This window comes from Ambystoma mexicanum, chromosome 13 (assembly GCF_040938575.1).
Source record: "Ambystoma mexicanum isolate Mex_15411 chromosome 13, UKY_AmexF1_1, whole genome shotgun sequence".
Taxonomy (NCBI): Eukaryota; Metazoa; Chordata; class Amphibia; order Caudata; family Ambystomatidae; genus Ambystoma; species Ambystoma mexicanum.
Window position 1 is genome coordinate 50,784,429 of NC_090938.1, and position 24,293 is coordinate 50,808,721.

The following is a 24,293-nucleotide window of genomic DNA, read 5'->3' on the forward strand; positions in this document are numbered from 1 at the left end:
CCGGTAAGCTACCGGCACCGTTGCTACCGTACCGCTATAGTAAGAGATGTGCTCACGGGTGCCTGACAGCCCAGCAGGTCTGAACTGGCAGGCCATGCGGCAACTGCGAGTACAGCTCTTCGGATGCACCGGCACCGTTTTTAACGGTGCCGGTGCATCCGAGCTCCCCATTCCCATTGAGCCCTATGGGGCTCAATGGGAATGGAGTTCTACTGGTACTGAGCCAGTGAAAGGGCAATTATCAGGTCCGCCTAACTCAGCATGACCCGGTAATTTCCCATTCGTGGGTGCCAGACCCGGAAGCAACTCTGGCGGCAGCCGTGCCGGTTTTACCGGCACAGCTACCGCCAGGGTTGTAATGAGGCCCACTGTTTCAATAATTCCCAAGGGGGTGCTTTGTGTTAAAATGTAAGTAAATTGTGATATATTCAGCAAAAATGGTCAAAATTACTAACTGCATAGTTAAGTAACTCATCAAACTGGTCCACATTGGCCAAAATGGTGGCCCATTTTGACTGGCCCACACTAGCATTTTACATTTTTGGTACAGGCATTGCCCTATAGGCCAGTCCGAGCCTGGTGGCTCATGGATAATGGCAAGGGGGCCCCCACCCAGAGGCCCCTCACCCATTATGGAGGAGCTAAGGAGCCAGGCCAGTGAAACATTGAGCACTCCCTCAGCTGCTTTTTCCAGCTGATGGAGTGCTCCTGGGCTGGCTAAACTGTCAAAGGAAACAATATTTCCCTTTGACAGTTCAGTTTACTAACCCAGCCGCACATGCTCACTGAGCCATGCAAGTGCTGGGGCGTTTTGCTTCGCCAGCATTGCATAGCTCATTGGAAATGATGGCTGGGGCACTGCATGTCTCTATGTCCAAGGGGGAGCTCCTGCGCCTCCTCGCACATACGGACAGAGCAGCCAGGAGCAGGGCGTTTCAGCACCCACATGCAGGCAATGCAGAAGGTACGTTTATGTTCATTGTTTTTATTTAAACATCTGTATGGATGCGAGTATACTTATGTTATGAGTGAGTGTATGGTGATGGATGCTCGTGTGAATGATAGAGTGATAGCTGTATGAACGTGCAGCGCCTTGCATACACATATAATAATGTTGATTGTGTTAGGCCCAGTGGGGCGCAGGGGACAGGGATGGTATCTTTTTACTGGACATCTATTATAGATGTCCAGTAAAAAATGTCATGCCTGCCCCCTGGCCCCCCAGCACCAAATGCCAACTGTTTGGCTATTTACCAATTCTTTTGTTAAAAGTATGCTCTACAATGCAGCATTTTAACCCATTATTTAAAAATAATTCACAGGGGATACCCCCATAGCCCCCCCTCGAACCTCCTTTTATTGGTTCGGGCTCCCTCACTATGCTCGGTCGCTATGGCACTTTTGGGGGAAATAGTTAAGCCCCTCCACTTAAAAAAATCACCAGCCGCCACTGGCCCTCAGACTGTGTTGGGAACGGGATGGGGGGAACCCAGTGACTATGGTGGGAGCACAATGGGTGGGAACCATGGAATAGTGGTGGGAGCAGAGTGGGGAGAGCCCACGGTGTGATGGGGTGGGGAGAGACTAGGGACTGGGTATTAGTGGGATGAGGGAGCCCAGCGACTGTGATGGGAGCAGGTGACGGCGCGCAATATATACTGTCCTTTTGGCATTTCTGGGGGGTCCCGACCTGCCCAAAATTTGCTCAGGGGGGCCCCTGCGAAAAAAGTTTGAAGACCACTGGCCTAGAGGAAATAATGGGGATCAGGAAACTCCATATAGAAAACTAGAAAACTCTTCTGACTGTCATTGAAGATACTGTGCAAACAGTCATGGACAGTCTCCTTCTACAAGAAGACACATTGGGGAAACATAAACCACTTCCTTGCTTGAGGAATTCTTACCATCATTTTCTGAGTCTCGTTGCTGAAGATTCTCTTTACTCTTAACATCTCTGTCAAAATCCACCTAACCTCTGGAGTTATCAAGTACGAGCTTAACCTGCCCTCACTGCTAAGAAAAGAAGTTTTGCAGGGCACTTCTGCCCATTTCAATGTTCCTAACTTGTTTAAAATGAGGAGTCTCTATTTTACAAGGTTAGTTTCCTTTTTCAACCTGGCATTAACTCAGATTTAAATTTTCCTATTTAGCATTCCGATTCAATTTTTGTCTAATCTGCTTGAGTGCCAGTGTCCGCGCTCCCTGCTAGTCAGTCTGGAAATTAATTGTTATCTTTCTCTCTCTTTAAACACACTGTTGCAGTGCTAACACACTGCGTGCCTCACCTTCTCAACTGCTGGGCATGAAAAAGCTCTGGACAGCCTTCCTCTCACCTCTCTCCAACTCATCACTTCGGGTCGCAATGCGAAAAAAGCCCCACCCTCTTCTGCTCCTGGTGCCATACAATGAAAAAATAACCGCTTTCGCTTTCCCCGAAAGGGCTCTGCCTAACCTGCGTAGCGTCGGGAAAGAAAGCCGTTATACATGCAATCAGCATACGTGACACAGCTAACTCTTTACTTTTGTTTGAGCTAATGACGCGCACACACGCAAAATGTTTCGGAGTCCTACGGCTAATATTTCCTTGCGAGTCGGGAAACAACTTTTAACAGCTTCTCATTCTACAACTGAACTGAATTTTACTCAAGGTACATTGACAAAAGAAACTATGTGTACTCTACTTAATACTAATTTTACCTTGTCAATTTGTTATAAAACTGCAGCGCTGCACTTAGCTCAGGTAGACGTGGAGATCTCGGTTTCTCTTTCTTTTCTTGAATACAATATTGCTTTCTTTCATCTTACTGATGAATTAGTATTTCTCAAGGCTCTTCTGGCCTAAATTTACTGGGAATTCAAACCAACAGGACCTACTCACAGGACATTATTTAATGAAAGGCAGTTTAGAATGCTCAGCCTAGTCTTTTGTTTCTCCTTCATCCAATCAAGAGTCCAGCTTCTTCTCTCCATCTTGGCCAGGGAAGACCCCAGCCTTCTTAATGACTCAAGTCAAGGCCCAAACTAATTTAGAGCAAATGTTAATAGAACTAAATCACAATGTGACCCTCAGGTGCATACTATTCAGGATGTCTGCAGACAGAAATACATGGAGTACAAGGTTTCTACCCAGAAGTCTTCCAGGGTTGTCAAGGAGTCCAAATAGACTATGATACATGGCAAACTATGATACATGGTGTCGCCTATCAGGAGTGTCCAGGGGTGAAAGCAAATTAAGATGCACCCAGGAGAGAAAGCAAACTAAGATGCATGGAGCGTACCAGGGAACCTGGCGGTCCCCCACACATATGGCCAGAACGATTTCCTATGCAACGGAGTGCTTTTAAAGGAGTTCTCAGAACCCTGCAGTCCATTTGCCTGCATTCTACAAGCCAGGTAGGTGTTTAAGTAAGCCTATTTAGCTTGCGTTACTTTGGGCTCTGTGAAGAGTTAAGAGTAAGAGTCAAATACAGGGGCATTATTTTGTTTGCTATAGACTTTTATTTTATAAACAATAAGAAAGGGAGTAGGATGAAGTCCTATCTTTCCCCTGACTCTATGAGGGGTTTCCCCTCCCTCAACAAAACTAACTAAGATTACTGTCAGAATGTCCAAATTAAAAGAACTCCTCGTCCTGTGTCCAAAACCCTAATCTGACCCTCTGTAATGCTTACCTCTGGTGCCCTGCAGGAGCACCTGGTGCGGACTGTCTGGAGCGTTGTCCTCTGCAATGGGATATTGACGTGGTCCAGACAATTTCCTTCCCACTATCCACCGAATGGCTATAGCCCAGTGGCCGGTACAGTTCGCAGTGGCCTGATAAGGTTTCCTGTGCCCACTATTAATAGTTGTGGAATGGCCTGGATGTGGACCTATGTATTGTATTGTATTGTATATTTATATAGCGCTTTCCCCCTTGTGTGGCCTCAATGTGCTTTTTCCTCGGTTGAACGCCCTTGGTGACCGTAGTCGATGTGGGTGTAAAGTTCTAGGGGGTTTAGTTTAGGAGATGCGTGTGTGCATCTAGGACTTGTGTGGCTGGCAAGGTGCGACTAAGCAGTCTAAGAGAGGTCAGGCAAATGGGTGGGTGCTGGTGAGGGTTGGAGATAGCTTGCTATTGTTGAGAGAGTCTATGTGAGGCCAGCTGTACCAAGTTTCTTTTGGGTGTTGGTCACTGTATGCTAGTGGCAGGAGGTACGTCAGATGATTCAGTCTGGATGGCCATGTGTGTACTAGACCGGATGTGCTTAGCCATAGGCGTGTTCTATCGTGCATGGATGTTTGTCCGTGCCTGCGGCCCATGTCCACGCTAGTGGTGTGAGATATACGTACCTTAGGCTGCAATGTTGCTCCAGGTCTATACCAGGCGGCCCTGGCTTTCAGAATGTGGTAGGTATCCTCTTATATTAATCCGTGACAGAGGCTACACCTGGAATTTGAGAGTCCTGTATAGTGGGATAGAGGCCTACACCCAACAGTACAGTGTGAGTAAAGGGGCTAAGCACAGCCAGATATCAGAGTCCTGTCTAGTGGGGGGCAGGCCTACACCCATTTTTGGATACAAAGGATAGCTAGAGTTGAGTGTCTCGGATGGTGGGTGGGATGCCCACTTCCAACGATTCAAATTGAGTACCAGGCCATGAGAATCACAGCCGGGGCTGAGAACCCTGTTCAATTGGAGGGAGGCCCACATCCAAAACGTGGAGCCTGGATAAGAGAGTAGGCACTGCCATAGGACAAACAAGCGGAAGGTATTACTGTATGTCCTGCTACTCTCCCCCACCTCCCTTCTATGTTCCCAGGGTTTGTTGGCTGACATAAGTGCTCTGACTCACCGTTGATATGGGAACTGCACTCCAAGATCTCCAGCTAGGCATTCAATCCAGTTACTTCCTTGGAGATGGGGGCCCAGGCAAGCTGTGCCGCACGTCATGCTCTGGAGGGTAAGTATTCATGTAAAGAGGTGAGTATCTTTCTCTGCCTTCTGGTAGCTTGCTGCGCGGCATGCACATAGTGCTAATAATGGTCTGTTCACTGTTTGTTGTCTTGTCTCTTTCAGGTGGCTCACAACACGGATCGCGAGAGCATGAATCATGCTAATATGTCTCTGCCTGTCTTGTTTTTGCAGGTGCAGTGTGGGAGACCTCCCGAACATTAGCAGATGAAGAACAATGGCAGCAGTCACAGGTGAGCTGGTTCGCAAATGGCTCAGGGAAGCGTTGTTATGGCTTGTAGAACGCTCACTGAGTGTCTTTGTTGTAGAAATGAAGAACTGCAGCGGTGAAAGACCGATCAGGAGTTCCGCTTCTCTGGTTCAATCAGGTAATTATACAAGTCGGCAAAGACATCCAGAGCATGAATGAGCTGCAAGAAACTGAAGCGAGATGATTCCAGGTAGCTGAAATCCTTCGTGCCCGGGAGCGGTAAGCATTATACTGCTTACTTAATGAGCAGAAGAACGCTAAGCACATGGTGTGGCCCAAGGAGTGATTTTATAGCCTCGGGCTGCACCCTGGAACATTAGACCACCACGGATGCCGGAAACACAGGCCATCTTGGATTCCATACCATGTCCTAACTTGGCGGCCATGTTGGTGGAGGCTGCCAGTATTTCCCAATGGATGCTTACGCCAGACGGCAACCCTTAAAGTCGAGATTTTGCCCACATTGTTCTGCCTGTTCCAATGGTTATGTGAGGTTGTGCCCTGTCTCCTGCTAGGGTTCATGACACCCTCACACGCTAAACCTAATATAATGTGAAAAGGACAATGGGCCTCATTACGACCCAGGCGCTAATGGGTTAACGGCGCCGTAAAAGGCTGCAGCGCCGTTAACCTATTAGTGCTTAATTACGAGGTCCCTTTGCGGGACCCGACCTTAACGGCTGGTTTTACCAGCCGTTAAAGTAGGGACCCGCAAAGGGACCTTGGTGCTAAGTACGTTGCCGCAATTTGCAGCACCGTACTTAGCGCCTTCCCCATTCCCATTGAGCCCTATGGGGCAAAAATGGGAATGGGGAAGGGCCATGGCAGCATGGGGAATTACCGCCCCGCCAACCTCGGAATGGGTGGTAATTCCCCATTCCGCCATGGCGGACTCCGGCATGGACCATGGTGCTAATAGCACCATGGTCCTCCGCCTGGGTCGTAATGAGGCCCAATGTCTTTTTAGCTGCCACCTGCAGCTATTTTCCAGCAGTTAAAAGTAAAGTTTCAAAAGGTGCAAATAAATGAATCAAACTTCCATCCACTTCAGGAGAGGCTTTCTCCTCCTGATTCCGAACACGTTCTCAGTTCTATTCAATTTATACAGTTCACCATTACTTTCCACTCTTGACCTGGTATACTCTCCTGCTAGGGCTTGGTACCAATTCCATACAAAGAACTTAAAGACCTTCAGGGGTTTTACCCTTCCCCTGGATTACAATTACAATGTTCTCTACTTTTAAATGAGTATGGGTGTTCCCTTTCTTTTTCTTCATACACAGTGCATCATTTCCTCCCACTTGGTTCCTGGTATACTCTCCTGTCAGGACTCTGTGATACTTCCATTCACAATTCACGATCCCTTGGGTTCCTGGTATACTCTCCTGCTAGTCTCTTTTCCATACAGGTTTTGGGCCTCTACACACGGTCCAGGGTTCCTATCTCCCTGTTTGAGCTTCCCCTGCTTCTGTTTGGTTCTGTTTTTCTGGTATGCAGTAGACCCGACAAAGCACCCCAGCTTCCCAACCCGGCTGCGCAGGCTCACCGGCTTTCTTTAGCAGCTTTCTTGTCCTTCATGTCCACCGGTTCTGTGCGCCTCCTGCTGTCAGCTCAGACTGCCACGCCATCTGCCTGCGGGCATCCGCTCCGCATCTGCCTCCTTCGAGCAGCCTTCTCTGGTCACAGTGGCGAGGCTAGAAGGCTCCTCCCCCGGGCTTGCTCCGGGCGGCATCTCCAGGTTTGCCACAACTCTGCTTCCTTCTCGCATTCTGACTGGCGTCAGGAATAGATTCTCCTTCTCCCCATCTTGGTTTGCACTGCCGGTTTTGAATTTCCGGGCAGTCGTCACATGTTCCCAACAACTAGTATGCACAGTGTTCTTTGCAGTGTTCTTTGCAGTCGTAGTAATCTTTATTAGTGGATCCCTTGTTCTCGGTCCAGTCTTCTCATAAGGATAAGTATGGGTGATTCTGCTTCCTTCACTAAGATGTTCTATCTCACAGTATGCCATGGAAATAAATGGATGTCATTATCCCTTAGATATGGGGAGGTATACCATGTCTCTTCTTTTGAGTCACCCCTATTTCCCCGAGGGTGCTCTCCCCCCATGTGGTTCTCCCGGAGAAAGCCACCCCCAAGGTTGGGTTCAGGTAGCTTCCACCCTTCCCTGGCCACATGAATGGAGGCTTTTCCCGGGAAAGGGCAGGACTGCAGACAGATAACAAGGAGTCTGGTCCTGTAGTCTGCTGTCCGCAGAAGCTGCTGAACCCCAAAGTCCCACAGAAAAGTGTGGTCAACAACACGAGTTAAGGAACAGCTGAAATCCCAACTTCTCCAGGGGAAAGGAGAGGCACAGAAAATAAAAAAGAACACAGACTCTGGTCATTGGCTAAAGGCACTTATCTGCAGGAAGTGAGAAAATAAGAAAACAGATTAAAATCATTCTATACTCCTAACATCCCTTGTACCCCGGAAATATGTTATACCTGTTATCCTCAGCGAGATGCTGAGAGGACTTGAAAATAGTTAATTGACATTTCACAGCATTAGTACGTTTTCCAGTTCAAAACTTCATTAAATGTCTTTTCAGAATTTAACTTTAGAGGAACTAACCACAGTTGAATATCCTTGAATAGATTATGAGGACAGTCTATTCAAGATTTGTTCACCTGCGCTTGAAACCAAATCTTGAATGCTTTCACCTGAGCTGAACGAACTATAGTTGTTGCTTGAATTCAGAGGTTGCAGTTTTTAATGCTGTCGCAGAGCGTCTTGAACTCAATAGGAATGAGATTCACACCTCTTGCTAGCAGTTTTCACATGCACACAGAAATGTAAGTGACCCGCCCTAAATTGAACAGAACACTACTTTTGAAACTTTCACGCATGCACACAGTCAAACAACCTAGTTCGTCTGATTAATTTAAGAAGAAATTATGCTTTTAAAACCATCACGCATGCACGTAGTCAGGCAACCAACTTGGTCCATGGGCGCGTTGCAGATTGTCAGCAACCTAGGTTAGGTAGGAAACGAGACGAAACGTAGCAGTTTCTTCACACAGAGCGTTGCAATCCAAAACGCTGTAACAAGAATTCACTAAACTGTACCTAAACACTAAAGATATATATATATATATATAGTAACAGTTTCTGAATAAACTTGGAGTTCTTTCAACAGATAACTTCTTTCACTGCTTTTCAAAAGTATCGCTACGCTCCCACCAGTAACTCAGGATGTCTTGGGCCTTAAAACACTGGAGCACACACAAAACAGGACCTTCCTGATCTTCACTGGATGATGAAAGGCAGTGCAGAATGTTAACTTCGACATCAAGAGGCAATCTGCACCAATTAGCGTTCAGCCCCATCTCTACCATGATGGACTGGTAAGCTCTCATTCTGAAAGTAGAGTTGCTGCGGTGCAAACTAACCTGCGTCTAATTTTCTAAATTACTATGGTACTGATTATATTTAAACAGATAGAAACAAGAAGCTAGATAAACTAAACTAATGATCAGATCCAGACCTGAAACAAGGAAGCTAAAGCCAGGTAACATGGGCAATGGGCACAGAACAAGGACTTGCAGGCAGGGAACACAATAATTAGAGTTAGAGTGTAAGGGGCTGTAGACAGGGAACAGAGGACTGCCCTGTACTCAAGCAGGCTAATTAGCAGCACCTGGAGCAGCACACCTGAATGTAATTGGCCGCCTCCCTCTCTGCTTCTGGGAAAGTCAAAAGCAGCACTGATCTCTAAGGCTTCCTGGGATTGTAGTTTTCAGACTGCTGCATAGGAATGGCCAGGGAATGGGAACTGCCTCAAGGTGCATAATGGGACATGTAGTTTGTGAAATTAAATAAGGAAGTTCCAAAGTCTTGCAAATGGAAAGTAAAGACACAAATATGAATAGGTATTGTGCGGAAAGGTTTATGGTGATGATCGAGTACCATATAGTCCACAATGGGTGCCAATTGATGCTCCAGTGGCACAGTCGTGACACCTGTCTGCATTGCTGAGAAGATGTATTATGTACTAGATAGCCTGTCTAAGGCGCTTGCAGATGAACTAGGATAGTCTACCGTTTGCACTTATTATATGTATTAGGAGAGCCTGTCCATTGCACTTAGCCTTGGTATTGCACCAGATGATTCATGATATTTGCTTGTCTATTGCGCTTAAAATATTTACGAGGATAGTCAATGAATTGCACATAGAAGATTTATGTGGTTAGCCTGATTTTGTACTTAGAAGATCATGAGGGTAGCTTGTCTATTGCACTTAGAATATGTATTATGTATTAGGATAGCTTGTCTATTGTGCTTGAAGATGAACTAGGATAGCCTGCAGTTTGCACTTATTATATGTATTAGAAGATGTATTTGGATAGCCTGACTATAGCAGTTAGACGATTTATGAGGGTAGCATGTTCATTGTGCTTAGAAGATGTATTAGAATAGCTTGTCTATTGCACTTACAAGACTTTGAGGGTAGCCTGTCTATTGAGCTTAGAGTATTTATAAGGGTAGCCTGTTATACAGATCATCTGATCACATAGCTACATCAAAGACACGGCTCCATCTGAGCCTCAAGGTATGTATTCACGCATCACTTCGGTGGACATCTGCTGCAGGCAGGGCTACCCACCCTCATTCATCAGAATGCAGCGGTGACCTATGACACAATTCGGTCTAGCTGGTCACGTAATGTTTTTCCACCATACAGCAGACTTGAACTCAAAACACCACACCTCTGCCATTAGAGCGCAGCGATGACCAACGCCAAAATTGTGGTCTGCTTGCACACATTACCCAACAAGCAGTCAACAAGAAAGGGCCAGAATTCTTCCAAAACAAGCTCACTCGCTACCACCCCACCAGAATCCTTAGATCAGGCTGTGCACACCGATCTGGTAGTCCCTACTTTCAAATTCTCCAGATTAGGAGGTGCTTGTCTCTCTGTCCTCGCACCCACTTTCTGGAACTCCCTCCCCCTCGCGCTCCACCTCTTAGAGGATCACCTGGCCTATAGAAAAGTCCTCAAAACCTGGCTGTCCCCCCAACTTCCTGATCTGCCCCATATCCCTAGGCCCACTTCCTGACTCTCACACCTAAGCTCCATCCTCCAGTCGCCCCTCCCCATCCTCAAACCTCTGCACACTACACCACCTGCCTTTAGTAGCGACTAGCCTCTTCTTTCCTTGCAACCGCTGTGCTCTGCCATCCACCCTTCCTTCTGGGATGCCAAGCATGCATAGAGGACTCAGTCACTTCAGCAACTCGCACCTAGAATGAATCCTAACAATGGGCCAGGTATTGCAATCATATGGGCTCGATGGGTGGGCAATGCATCGCACTTAAAATGCTCCTTGGGAAAATCACCCTGATCATCCCATAGGAAGATAATCGGGCACCTTGGACCCCTCGCTCATGGTTGGCACTGCACGTAACTCTAAAGAACAGGAGGGTGGGCCAGGCTGCCGCATGTAATCACAAAGTGGGGACCTTGTTTTCATGCTAGAAGGAACTAGGGATGGCAATCACTCACTATAAGAATCTCTCAGAGGCTGAGTATTATGCACTCATCGAGCACTTAGAGCTCCTGTGAAACCTAGCACTGCTCCTTGTACATGGGTGGAACCCAGGAAATCACTGTTGTTGTTTGTACAGCTAACCCATTTCTCGTGGTGCACACCGATCCTTCATAACTTAGCGGAAGGAATGGTCTCAGTGCATACACACTGCACTCACATATAAACACAAACACTATTGCACATCACCTCTGCCATTAGAATAAAGCTACTTTTTACGACAAAAATTCGAAGTGTAGCTTGCCACATCATTCTCTTATCTCCTTAAACACAGCCCCCCACTTTAGTCCATGGTATTTCTCTGCTGCACCCATACACTCGCCATTTACACATGGGTGACTACCAGGGTCTTTGCCACCCTTGCATCACTTTAATGGCGGAAATGCACACACACATAATAGCACCTGCCACATTTTTTGACTCTGGTCGCTCTGAGGGCGTTCAACTAAAAGCACGTTGGGACTATAATTATGGTCAAAGGCGCTATAACAAATGACAAAATAAATGAAATGAATGAATAATGAGTCTCTTGCATTTGTGCACTCTCCTCAGCACCTCAGCACCCATCCACATGCCTGACAATCACGGGTAGCTTACTGGAGCTCGGCCAGCCCACCTAACTCCTTATCTTGGCGGAATGCACACACACACACACATTCTAAACCTTCAGACAATGTTCCCATACCTTGGACACATGGGCATCATTTTAGGGGATGGTGGGGGTGTTTGTCCCCCCCAACTTTCATGGCACACCATTTTGTACCCATTCATTTGGCTGGGGCACCTTTTCTTCAGATGTCATGTCCCCCCCAACATTTTCAGCAAAGTTACTCCACTGCTTGGACATCCGTCCGGGTCGCCCGATGGCGTTCCCACCACATGCGTGTTGAGTCCATACTAATGGGATAGAGGCGCTATACAAATGACAAACCACTACTACTTTTACAAACCCTTTAAAAAGCCAGTCAGGATTATATCAACTTACTTATAAGGAGAGGAAACCCGGTATAGCACTAACTAAGATAAGTTAACAGTGTACACTCTGTCTATATCCGGGAGGATAGTAGTCAGTATATATAAGAAGACAAAGCTAATGTGCAGATGCTAGAGAAAAAAAAATATATATAGTACTAATAATGACTCAGGTGGGTGGACCAGTCATGATTAAAAGATAGGTATCAATTTTAATAATTAGTCATAAAAATTAAAACATATAATTAAATAAAGAGGTCCACGATACAATACTTAACGTCCAATACATAAAAAACAGGGGATACGTAACAGGCTTCAATAGTGAGGTTCTTTTGGGTCTGGACACTATCCCTGTGGCTCATGTGGAGTATGCAAACTTACCTCCAAAAGTAAAGATGTTGATATTGGCCTTTCAAAACGCTGGACCCAAAAGAACCTACTAATTGTAATACTGAGTTTGTGGTTTACTTGATTACTTGTAAATGTGGACTGCACTACGTGGGAAAGACCATTCGCAAAGTGAAAACCCGCATCATGGAGCACCAAAGCTGTCTGAGAAACAAAACCGAGAATGCCCCCCTGGTTAAACACTTCATCCACCAGAAGCATAATCATAAATACTTTACATGGACTATACTATTATCTCTTAAAGGATCTAATCGTGCAGCCCGTGAAAAGAAACTGTTGAAAATGGAACAAAAAATGATCTACACCTTACGTAGTGATGTCAAAGGTCTTAACAAATCCATTGAATGGCACAACATTTTGTTCCCTCCCTTGAGGTTACCACTATCCACTACTTGTCCCCAGTCCTACTCATTTCTCTTAGGACCACTTTCTTTCTAATTACTGCTAATCTTTTGTACTCTTATTATTCACCATGTTAATGTATTATTTCTTCCTAGTAACTCACTCCCCGCTACGACATACTTTGTTCTGTGGCATCCTTTTATTTACCTACATCACCTCTGGCATTATCTCTTGTCTACTCTACATTCCCCTCTTTACCTTTATACCTGCTATATCTCCTTAGTAATCTTTACCTCCATTCTAGTTATTCGTATTTGCCACCCCTCTCCATTATTCATGCTCACTCGCACTCTAGTCTAAGATGGCCACCACTTGTTCGCCCTTCTCTGGGCGCTTTTTGAATGACTAATACAGAAGAAGGACTTCCGCGTTTCCATGACTACACAGAGGCATCGGCCACCCTGTGCCTTCAGTGGACTCACAGAGCTGCACTGACACGTACCCGGCATTGTTCGCCTCGTACACTCTTCAATAGGTAAGCCCCGTGCCCGATTGTCACCCCGGCACGCTGTGCACCCTCTTTTACATGTTTTTACTTTCTCTAACTCCCCATTTTCTGAACCGGATTTAATCTGTTTTTCAGCGTCGTGTGAAGGAACCTTTTTCCGTCTGCCAGCTAAACTTGTGGCTTTTTCCAAGATCGAACTTCTCTAGTTCCAGTTTAGAAGGTATTCTATTGTCACCTGTTTTTAAACACCCTCCCGATACTGCGAGTCTTAAGAGATCCGATTATTGCCGTCTCAACGGACCCATTCACCCCCTATCTCTTTCTCTCTATGCGGCCATCTTGCCCTCTCTTTTCATCCCTCCGGGTGACAGTACTTATCCCACCTCATTCACCCCAATGAACAGTCCTATTATACACCATCCTTTGGGACAGTTTATGATTATAACTGCACGTTCACTTCGATAAGCCTGAGCACCTGCATGCCACGGGTCATCCCTGTATTGATTTCCCCATTCCGGGGCTCCATCTCACGGCTAGCTATACTTATGGGCAGTTCACCTTATCGCACTATCTAGCCTTGTTAATCGGAATGGTCAACTAATTCTGCTTTAATGTTGTGAGCACATTTAAAGCTTTTTCCTTTAAGCAATTCATTATGCTTAATTTATTATACATTCTATACTCTGTAGGACTGAATAATGTGTCTACTACTACCTACTGACTGAAGTAGAGAGCCCCCACCAGCACCATTCTATGTAATTATTCCCCTACTTATGGCGTTTGAGTTCTTTCATTAGAACACATCAAAGTATTTAGCTACCCTGAAGCTGACCCTTTGTTTTATGTGTTTTTAACCCCACAGATGCTATGAGACATTCGCTGATTGTATTATTGATCCAATAGTAGGCTACGTTGTTAAACCTCTTCCTCCTGATGAATGTTCTATACTAATGCCTTGATGAACAGAAACATGTCGAGACAACTCTGTGGACTTTAAACAGAGATATAATTCTGTGACACATTTATTTCAATAGAATTGGGTACTTCACTATTTGTTTTACAAGTACCAATTGTGTTTGCTTTTTATGTGAAACTGTTTTAACTTGCTATTGAAGCCTGTTACATATCCCTTGTTTTTCATGTATTGGACGTTAAGTATTATATTGTGGACCACTTTATTTAATTATATGTTTTAATTTTTATGACTAATTATTAAAATTGATACCTATCTTTTAATCATGACTGGTCCCCCTACCTGAGTCATTATTAGTACTATATGTATATTTTTTTCTCTAGCATCTGCACATTAGCTTTGTCTTCTTATATATACTGAGGATTATATCAACACCTGTGGAAGCCAACATTCCTTTGTGTCAACTTTGACCCCCAGAAGAGTAATTTTAAAAGCAGCAGGGAAGTGCCTGTTAGTTCATGCATATACATGCCAAAGGGGACAGCATGACTAGTGACCGAATTATCATCCAAACACACCTACAATTGGAAATATTTATATCTTGGTTGAATGATCACTTGAGAATCATACTGAAAAGTACTTGTTTATTTTATTGTGTTTTTGTAATACTCCAGCCACGGACCAGGCCAGTTCCTAGCGCCTTTTTTTTTACCAGCTGGCTGCACATGAAGGGATGCCAGTCCATTGTAATGCATACAATTTTGTTAATACTCCAAAATACAAAGATTGGGAGGAACAATGCTACAGATAATACTACTGATCAACGGATACAGAGGAGTATGGCATGTCCTTGCAGGCACTTGGCACCACTGATTGGCAGCGCCACACCGCCAGGGGCAGCTGTGCCTTTGTTGCCACTGCATCAGAAAAGGCCTTTACAACAAACCCAGCGTTTTTCTTCCTATGAATTTCTATCTACAAATAAAGTAAACATTAAAACAAAAATACATTTCAATACTTTTCCTCGACTAAAAACTCTCCTATTAGGATTGAAAATTACTTATGTCATTCACTGAAATCACACTAATTCCATCTCCCAAAGTCAGTACTAAAATACCTTCAATTCAAAGTGCTATCTGGAGACCGGCAGGCTAGTTGAGGACTCTACTAGAATTGTACAATAAGGACTCGACCCAGAGTAAAGAAGGGACTAAATACATGCTTTACGCAAGGCTCTTGACCGGAAATGGACGGAAAGGAAGGCCAGAGTGCTGTGGACACACTGAGCTGCTTACCATCAGAGTGTATTTCTGAGGTGTTAGCGTGTACTGTCTGCCGTTGACGGTAAAGTTGATATCTGGCATCACATTTCGGCCATGGCATTCCACGGGGTACTGCAAAAGAAGGAGGAGCAAAGAAGAGCAGTGAGAGGCGGAGCCCGGACACTGTGGAGTCATGTATGTAGGTGATTTGTGAACCCCCCCGCCCCTTCCCCAGCCACCCTGTACAGCTTAACTTCTGGAGTTGTATAGAAATCTTCATGGGTGTTGTACTGGCCAATATGGCAATACCAAGTGATACACAGACATTGAAAGCAATCAAGGCTAGGACGGCCCTACCCTAAAAGTGTAGACAGACTACTGTGGTCATAGAATGGAAGCCCCCAACCCCTTTCCCTTGCTTTCCTTCGAAGTTATTATATTATGTACTAATAGGTTTAGAACAGATATTTGAAAGGGCCTGAAGACGTCTGAGCTTGCAGAAACACCCACATTCATAATGTTTGCTTTCATCAGTGCCTTTGTCTGCTGTGTTGCTCGGTGACAACCATATCCGACTACATTCTAAAAATAAAATACAAGAATGAACTGTCAATGAGCAGGCCTTCTTCCCACCTGCCTACTAGTCATCCTCACAGCATCCAAAATCACTACTGGGAACTGCATGCTAAAGCCATCATAGGGTTGTGTGTGTTAATCCACAATACCATAGCATAGGCATGGCATGTCATGGCCTAATGTAGCACTGAATAGCATAAGAAGACGCAGCATGTCAGTACACAGCATAGAACTGTATGGCATGAAATAGCATAATATGACATAGCTTATTCTACTATAACATATTATAACATGACATAACCTTGTAGAACATAGTATAGTATGACATGGACATGGCTCCAGAGGGGCTGCACCTGGGCTACTCTTGCCCAACTTTGGAGTGCCCCCTCCCCACGGAGGGCTAACATTGAAAATGGGGGGAAGTTGGATCCTGGCTGGCTTTACACTACAATTACCAGAATTCCCTGCTGCCACTGCCCGGTACACACAGAGGGATTTAACCCTGCATACCTGCATCCAATCAGACTCCCTGAAGATTGCTGAGGCATGAAATGCGCTAGGAGGAGAGCATCTTTGGACTGTTTGAGCTCACTGCAGTTGGGACCCAGAGCAGCACCCCTGCCACCCATCAGGTTTTTGTATGACATGGAATGTATGATAGCAAAAGAGGACATAGCATATCATAGCATAGCATGACATGACCAAAAGGGGCACAGCAGAGGATAGCACAATGTGGTATGACATAACATGCATAATATAACACAGCAATAAAGGTGCTTCACTGGTGTGTTCCTGAAGCTAGGAATCCTTCAGAAGGCTTAATTGCTAGACATATTACGGCCAACACAACTTTAAAATGTCATATTGCACTCTCTTACATTGTTGTCAAGTTATATTTATTCAATAATACCTTCCTTGGCTGCCGTATTAAGTAGCAATGGCCTTCTGCCCAAGTGTAAAGGCCGTAGCATAGCAGGAGCCTTTAAGAAGGGTGGCGTTCAGGTATGGACAGGCGCCATTATTGCAATTACCACTTCAGGATAATCCCCGTAACGCTGAAGGCTTGCATTGACAAGAAAGTAGAGAGTGTGAGACATTTTCTTCTATTTAAAAATACTACAGACAAGATGGGAATGGGGCATGATGGAACTGGCAAAGGAAGCTCTTCTGTTATCCCTCTGCCAGGAACAGGACAGAGGAGCAGATCTAGGCAAGGTGCCAGGCAGATGAAGTCTGGTTATATGATTCTGGAGATGGTGGTGGGAGGTGGCAGGAGTTTGGTGGGATGCAAGGAGCGGAGCAGAATGGGAATGGGTGATGAAGGTAAGTAGGTAGCAGGTGGACTGCCAGAGCAGGTAAGTCAATAGGTTGGTAAGAACAGGGCCATTATTAGAGGGTTCAGTCCACTTGCCGAACAACCTGATTGCTTGTTTACCAACCTAGGATGTTAACACACTATCGAATTTATTAGATTTTCTGTCTCTCGGATTCCCCCCCCACATACATTCAGTTTTTTTGTGCTATGTAAGGAACTCATGGAGGCAACAGTAAAGACAGACGCAAGTGATCACAGTTCAAGGGTGTTTATTGAACTTTATAATGGGTGAGATACATGCCTAGATTAATCTAGGATGGGAGCAAGCTACGGCCATCAAATAATAATAAGGCATTACTAGTGGCGTCTTGTCAAATAAAAAGGGCCTTTACTAAAAAAAAAAACAATTGCCAATTCCTTACTGCTAAATTACAAAAAGAGTGTGGGATAATGTTCACCAGAAAAGAAAGAAGTGTTCACAAAATGAAAGTCAGGATGGTAAGGCTGGGTCTCCCGTCCCCACGTTTGAAGCACAGGACAAGGCGGGACTCTCAAGCACAGTACACTCCTTGGCCTCATCAGCACGAGGTTATGACATGATGTGGCATTTATAACACGCCTGTACACAAGTGTTTCTAGGCGCGACAAGACAAGGAGGGGGCAACAAAGGGAGGACAAAATAACGATCTTACTAGTCATTGAGACCGCACAAGTGCAGGGGAGAAGTGCCAGGGCGCAGGGAGGAAGTGCAGTTAACTCACAAGTGCAGCCAGCGGGTGGCTCATAAGTGCAGAGAGAAGGGATTTTACGGTTGCAAATACAGACGCTTAATTGCTGGGGAGCCCGGAGGCAGTGCAAGGGCAACTCGACATGCAGGAGCCTGGGCCCGAGTTCAGAGGGTGACCAGTGCGTGGAGCAGTCAGGTGCATCAGCAGGGGAGAGGAAGAGAGAAAGCGGAAGCGAAAAGGGAGGTCTTGAGTTGCTTTCAGAACCAGAGGTGGCTCTGCTCAAGTTTGAGAGAGGCGGGGAGGTTGTTCCAGAGGGAGGCCCCAGCCGAAGAAAAAGATCTGCCCCCCACTCTCTGCATGGAGAAGCGTATGACCCTCAGAGAGTTGGAGATGGATGAGCGGTGAGCTCGAGAAGGAAGATATTTGGGTAGAGAAGGTTGGAGGTAGAGCAGTCCCAGGCTCCAGAAAGCCTTCTGGACAATGCAGAGGGTCTTGAAGTTGATCCTTGCAGCCAAGGGGAGCCAGTGAAGAGATTTCAGAACACATGAGATACGATTCCTGGGCTTGAGGCCAAGGACAAGTATTGCAGTCCTGTTCTGGATAAGTTGCAAAGGTCGTAGAGTAGAAGCAGGAAGATTTAGAAAGAGGCTGTTGCAATAGTCCAGCCTAGAGAGGACCAGAGCTCTGGAGACAGTGAGCTCCTAGGGGAAGGAGAGGAAGGGAAGAATACCTCTGAGGAGGTGCAGCTTGTAGTGTGACTTCTTATAGATGTCAGAGATGTGAGGAGAGAATGAGAGGTTCACAGTTCAGTTCAACAATATCAAAAACCTTCAGAGGAATTGTCTAAAACCTTCCAATCAGCATACATCAAGTCCCTCCTAAAAGACAAAACATGACGTGCGGAAGATCCAACCAACTACTTATCTATATCGAATCTACCCAACCCAGCAAAACTATTGGAGAACCACATTTACAAAATCCTACTCAACCAGGTAGAGACCAACGGAACACTTCGCCACTCCCAAGTCAGCTTCAGACCCATGAGTGGAACGGAATCAGCACTTCTATCCATATGGGGTGATCTAAAAATAAATGCAGACAACTGCACCCGATCAGCCATCATATTACAGGACATGTCAGCCGCCTTCGACACAATCAGACAGACAAGTCTAATCCAGTGACTTGAGGAATGCGACATGAAAGACTCCGCTCTACAATGGCTAACATCTTTCCCTAATAACTGAACTGAAATAACTTACCTTCTGCTTTTTACATCTAACACCATAAACATCTCCTGAGGTGTATCACAAGGTTCTAGCTTCTAGCCTCGCCCCACTGCTCTTCAACCTCCTATTGAAACTAATTTGAACCCACGGACGGACCACTGTGAGGGATCTGAGAGCGTCCTCACTTCTTTTCCCAACATATCCTTCTGCCAGGTGGCCAGGGAAAGGCAGTCGCTTTCGGATCCTGACCTTGGGGGTGGATATGCGAGGGAGGATCACCTTGGTGGAGGAGACCTGGGGAGTGGGGATGAGGCACCCTTGGGTTGGACATGGTATCCCTCATTTCCCTTTTCCAATGAGCCCAATATTCGTAGGGTATTTTCAATTCCTTTCCTATTTTTCTAGACAACCTGCTTCGAAAACACACCATTTAGGTACTGAGACGAGGAGGCCACCATTGAAACAGGGGAAAGACTGGAAGAAGAAACAGGAGTGGTCTAGCTGTTGGGCTCATTACCATGGACCCGGGAACTTTAAAACAGGCTCAGCTGAGAACTATCAAGGGAAACACAGCAAGCGTGAAGGAGAGTTCCAGGGCAGAATATGTGGCGGTGAGCAGGAGCCTTCCCAAGATGCTGGGAGGTTTATGGAGCGTGATCCAGTGCAACAAGTAAGAGAGGCTCGTTGGGAGACTGGGGCAGAGCGGAGAAAGCAGTGCAGTGCAAAGCGAAGGTGCCATGAGCATTTGAGAGGCTCCCGAATGCTCACTAGTGCAGGACCTCTGACTGCAGCTGACCGGAGCTCTGCAGTAGGCAGCTGAGAAGCAAGAAAGTAGAAGAGTCTCCGGAAATTCGATGAAAGGAGAAATCTGACCGTAAGAAAGCTGGTGAGTACACCTGGGTGAAAAGGAGCCCCTGGTCACGTGGTTGGGCAGTTTTGATGCCAAAGACATTTGGTTTTGAATATCTGAATTGAATATAATGAGAAAGTGAATGAAAGCAAGCATTGCCAAGAGTCAAATAAGCCAGCATTGCTAAAAGTCAAGTAAGCTAACATTGTTAAGAGTTCAATGATCAAGCACTGCCAAGAGCAAAGAATAATTAAGCAAGAGAACTTAGAAAGTAGCAAATCTGGTATGCAAGAGAATACGTTTCCTAGCAGGAGAGTATACTGGGAAGCTTATGATGGATTGTGTAACCTGAACTATAACAGCAACTGAATTTCCTGGCAGGAGAGTGTACTGGGAATCCTATGTTGGGTTTGCAAGTGAAAGCTACTGGAAAAGTGAATGTTAACTAAATCTGTGATAATTAAGCCTCAAATGCAGTTGAAAGGATACTGAGTCAAGCCTCATTGTGAAGCTGAAACTGTGACAAGAAACCTATCAAACAGACCCAGGTAAGGGGTGTCAGTTGCGTGGACTGTAATGGGTGGACCATGTGGTCCGACACACGCACCTAGGCCGAATATACCCACGTAAGCAAAAGACACACTGTGATTGAACAAAGGACGCCTACGTGAACAGAGATTGACATTGACATTGCCTGGTGATGGTGGGGATGGCCTGTGGGGATGCAGGGAGAAAACAAATGTCAGCGCGTGCTTACATGTTGTCTGAGCAGGGGTTCGGGCCTTAGGTTCTCCCAGTTAAAATAGGAATTGCCCTTTTCTACGTCTGTGCTTCACTTCAGACACCCTTGATCTAAGAGATAAGGGCAGAAAAGAAGAGGCAGGGCTAAGAAGGTAGGTGGGGCTTAGGCCAGATCCACCGGCACCTGCTCACCAATCTCAAAGGAAAGAGACTGGAGGGCTGCTTAACTAGGGAAAAAGGGTTGGAAAACAGGAAGGCACTGTCAGGGTTCTGGGACATCTGACTCATATTTTGCTTTAATGGGGTTTTAGGTTGGGAAGATATGTGTTGGTCCTTAACTTTTCAAAGCAGATATTCATTGACAGCCCCAGCCAAGATGGAGGGAAAGGGGGGCGTGGCCAGCAGCAAGGCAATGTAGACGTGCACCTCCATTGCTCCCGCGGCCGCCCGTGTATATCCTGGTAATTCAGCCTGAATCCGACTCTTTGCAGCACCCAGAAGACCACTACCAATGTCGCACATTCCACTCTAATTGCGGCTGAAAATTTATCCAAAACCGCATACGTTTTCCTGCACAAACGGCCTCCAAAAGATCGCCGCGGAACCCGAAAAGGTGAAGCCAAGATGGCCGCCCGCCGGGACTCACCCCGGTAGCCCGATACCGAAGGAGCCAGCATGCTCATAATCCAGAGGGGCATCGTTCCAGAGCTTGGGCGGCCAACAGCACCAGTGAAGTACAACTTGCCCGAGCCCTCGACGCCTGAGCGAGGTGTGCTGTGGTCCACTGATCTCCCTGGCGGAGGAGGAGCGTGAACAATGCCAAAATGCAGAGCAAACGCAGTCGCCCTCTCGTCCTGCCCGAGACCTCGACGGACACCAGACAGCCCATCGGGTGGCCGAGGCATCGCGGAGCTCCGGCTGAACTGGAGCATATCACGGCAAACCGATGCTGAATGCCTGCTCCAGCCAAACCCCACTGACGGAGCGGGAGCACCAGTGGCGCTAATACGCCGTTGCAAGGTAAACGCAGTCGCCCTCCCGCCCTGCTCGAGGCACTAGCGGGCGACATGTAGCCCACCTCAGAACCGCGGTGAAAAGGGGCAACCCAAGGCTGCCACACCAACACCTGTGGACGCAACCCCCTCCTGCTCGAGAGCCTGCTGGCAGGGTAAAGCTGACCATCTGGAGACACAGACCCCGTGGCTCGACGCACACAACATAGTGCTGGCCAGCTGAAACCACTCTTTGACCTGCTGGTGCCTCTGCGGGTGGGTGGCCCCTTGGACATGAACGAAGCATTCGGGACACCGCTGGCAGTCCAGCTGTGAACACCTGACGGAGCAACACAGCTGAATTGTCCAGAACGAGACTGGTCAACCACACACCACCCGGCCAGAACCGCCCGCAGGGAAGGACATTGCTGAAGGGAACTGCCAGAGCCCCACAAGAGGTCACACACTGGACCAACAATACCCTCCAAGTACGCAAAGTTCATATGGTGGAGAGGCATGAGACACATCTGCAACCGCCAAAAGCACGAGGAGCAGTAAAATCTCTGCAGGGTAAGGAGGTGGCGCTGATGGTCCCCTCGCCAAGAAATTCACGACCCCGAGAAGGTATCGCACCCCCAAAATACCCAGCCAAACACGGCTGATGTTGAGAGCCACAGTGAGCACCACAACTGTTTGACCTAAAACCCCCTACATTAATGCGGACAACACCATTAGGGTGCCAACGCCAGTTAAAGGGTGCAAAGGCGATACGCCGGGTGTACCCCAGAGCACCAAAGGGGTACTGTCAAACCGTGACACAGCAGTACCCTGAGACATCAGGTTCCCCCTACCTTAAGAGTACAGCCGCAGTATGGAGCAGCACCACTACTAACAGAAAAGGACACTGAAATTAAAACAACCAGAGTACTATTAAGATACAGAGACGTGCTTCCCTAGCTGGGTCCCACTGAACCTCCCTGGGTGACAACCTGCGGCCAATCACGGGTGAGTTAACACTCCACGAACACCACGGCCCCGGGAAGAAACCTGAAGCCCCAACAAAGTCAGGAAGCCCTGACGTCGCTATAAGAGCCGCTGTGACCCCTGGTCCCAACACCCAGCACTGCAACCCAGGGGAAACGCTCCCCCCCACAAACATCTACTGCCGCCACCCCGCAAACATCGCCTGAGATCCACGATGCCGCAGTGGGAAAGAGCTTGCACCCGGAGCGTGCAAATCTGTAGCTAGTATGGGCAAATACAAACCCAAGAAGCATACCATACAACATAAAATGGATCAATACACCACATCAGCTACACAATATCAGGAAGAACCAGACCCGGTCGCTGACACCCCCGACTCAGAGGCCACAATATCACTGAAGGATGGCTGCCATAGCTGACTCACGTGCTTCCATGGAGCAAAAAATGGACGGCATAAGCACGGACGTGTCGCTCCTCTGCCATGACCTACAAAAACTGACATCTCGCACCGGGGAAGCAGAACAGCGCATCTCCAACGCCGAGGATGAAGTGCGCAACCTACAACACCAACTGGTCAGCGTCAAATCAGAGCTTAAAACATTGGCCATCCGGGTGGACGACAGCGAAGGCAGGTCAAGGCGCAACAACGTCAGGATTCTTGGTTTGCCTGAAAATACAGAAGGGGCGAACATGGAGTCCTTCCTGGAACAATGGTTCATAGACATGTTCGATGCTGACAACTTCTTAAAATTCTTCTCGATTGAAAAGGCACACCGCGTGCCCTCTGGAAAACCAATCCCGGGTGCACACCCCCGCACTGTGATTGCCAAGTTTCTTAACTACAGGGACCGTATGCATTACTCCAGAGGGCAAGAGCCAAGGACACATTCTTACAACGGGGCAAAAATTGCGTTCTTCCCGGATTACACGAGGGAAGTCCAGAAAGCGAGGCAATCTTTTGACCAGCTAAAAAAGCAACTACAAACCCTCAATGTTAAATACGGTCTCTTGTTTCCAGCACAGCTCAAAATATACCACAAAGGAACGACTGTTCACTTCGACGATCCACAACAGGCCTAGAAATGGGCAGAGCAGCACATTGAAGGGGACTGGAGTGCTGCGAGCAACCACAGGCAGAGAAATTCCCGGGCTCGCCGGGAAAGGAACCCGCCGCCACCACAACAACCACCGGGAGACCCTAGGGACGAAGAGATGGGATGACTAAGGATGACACTTACCGAATAAGGACTGTGCGACAGCGCATATATTTCAAGATCGGAACACCAAGACGGCCGCAGCAAAGGTGGGCCCCTCCCGTAGATTGTTGACTGTTTGATTAGTTGAACTTTAACAAGGGCTGTTAAGGCTGACACTCTACCTTCTTTGATTGTCAGCAATGTTGGGTCGACAGGTATTTCAAGTTGGGGTGGAGTATTGGGAGGGGGAGGGAGGAGTTAGTTGGGGGAAGTTTATTGTTATTTCAGGACTGACCCTCCCTGGTAATTCTCAAGGGATGGTGAAGTTCCTGAACAGTTGGGACCGCACCACACACAGACAGCGCCTCAGACCTCAATCTCTGTCTCTCTTGCACCGCACGGTCACACACCGTACACACCGGGGCTGCACCCTTGTGGGAAGCTTGCCTACCCCTCTGATACTTCTACCAGATGTCATTTGACCAATCTCA

General features: G+C 47.0%; 1 protein-coding gene across 2 annotated transcripts in view; it reads right to left on the minus strand.

The window, feature by feature from the left end:
* CTSE (cathepsin E) overlaps positions 1-24,293 on the minus strand; it is a 287,701-nt gene that overhangs the window by 135,239 nt on the left and 128,169 nt on the right. For both annotated transcript variants that reach the window (XM_069632601.1, XM_069632602.1), the window contains one exon: positions 15,228-15,326. In XM_069632601.1, coding sequence (XP_069488702.1) covers positions 15,228-15,326 — 99 coding nt within the window. The remainder of the gene's footprint in view (positions 1-15,227; positions 15,327-24,293) is intronic.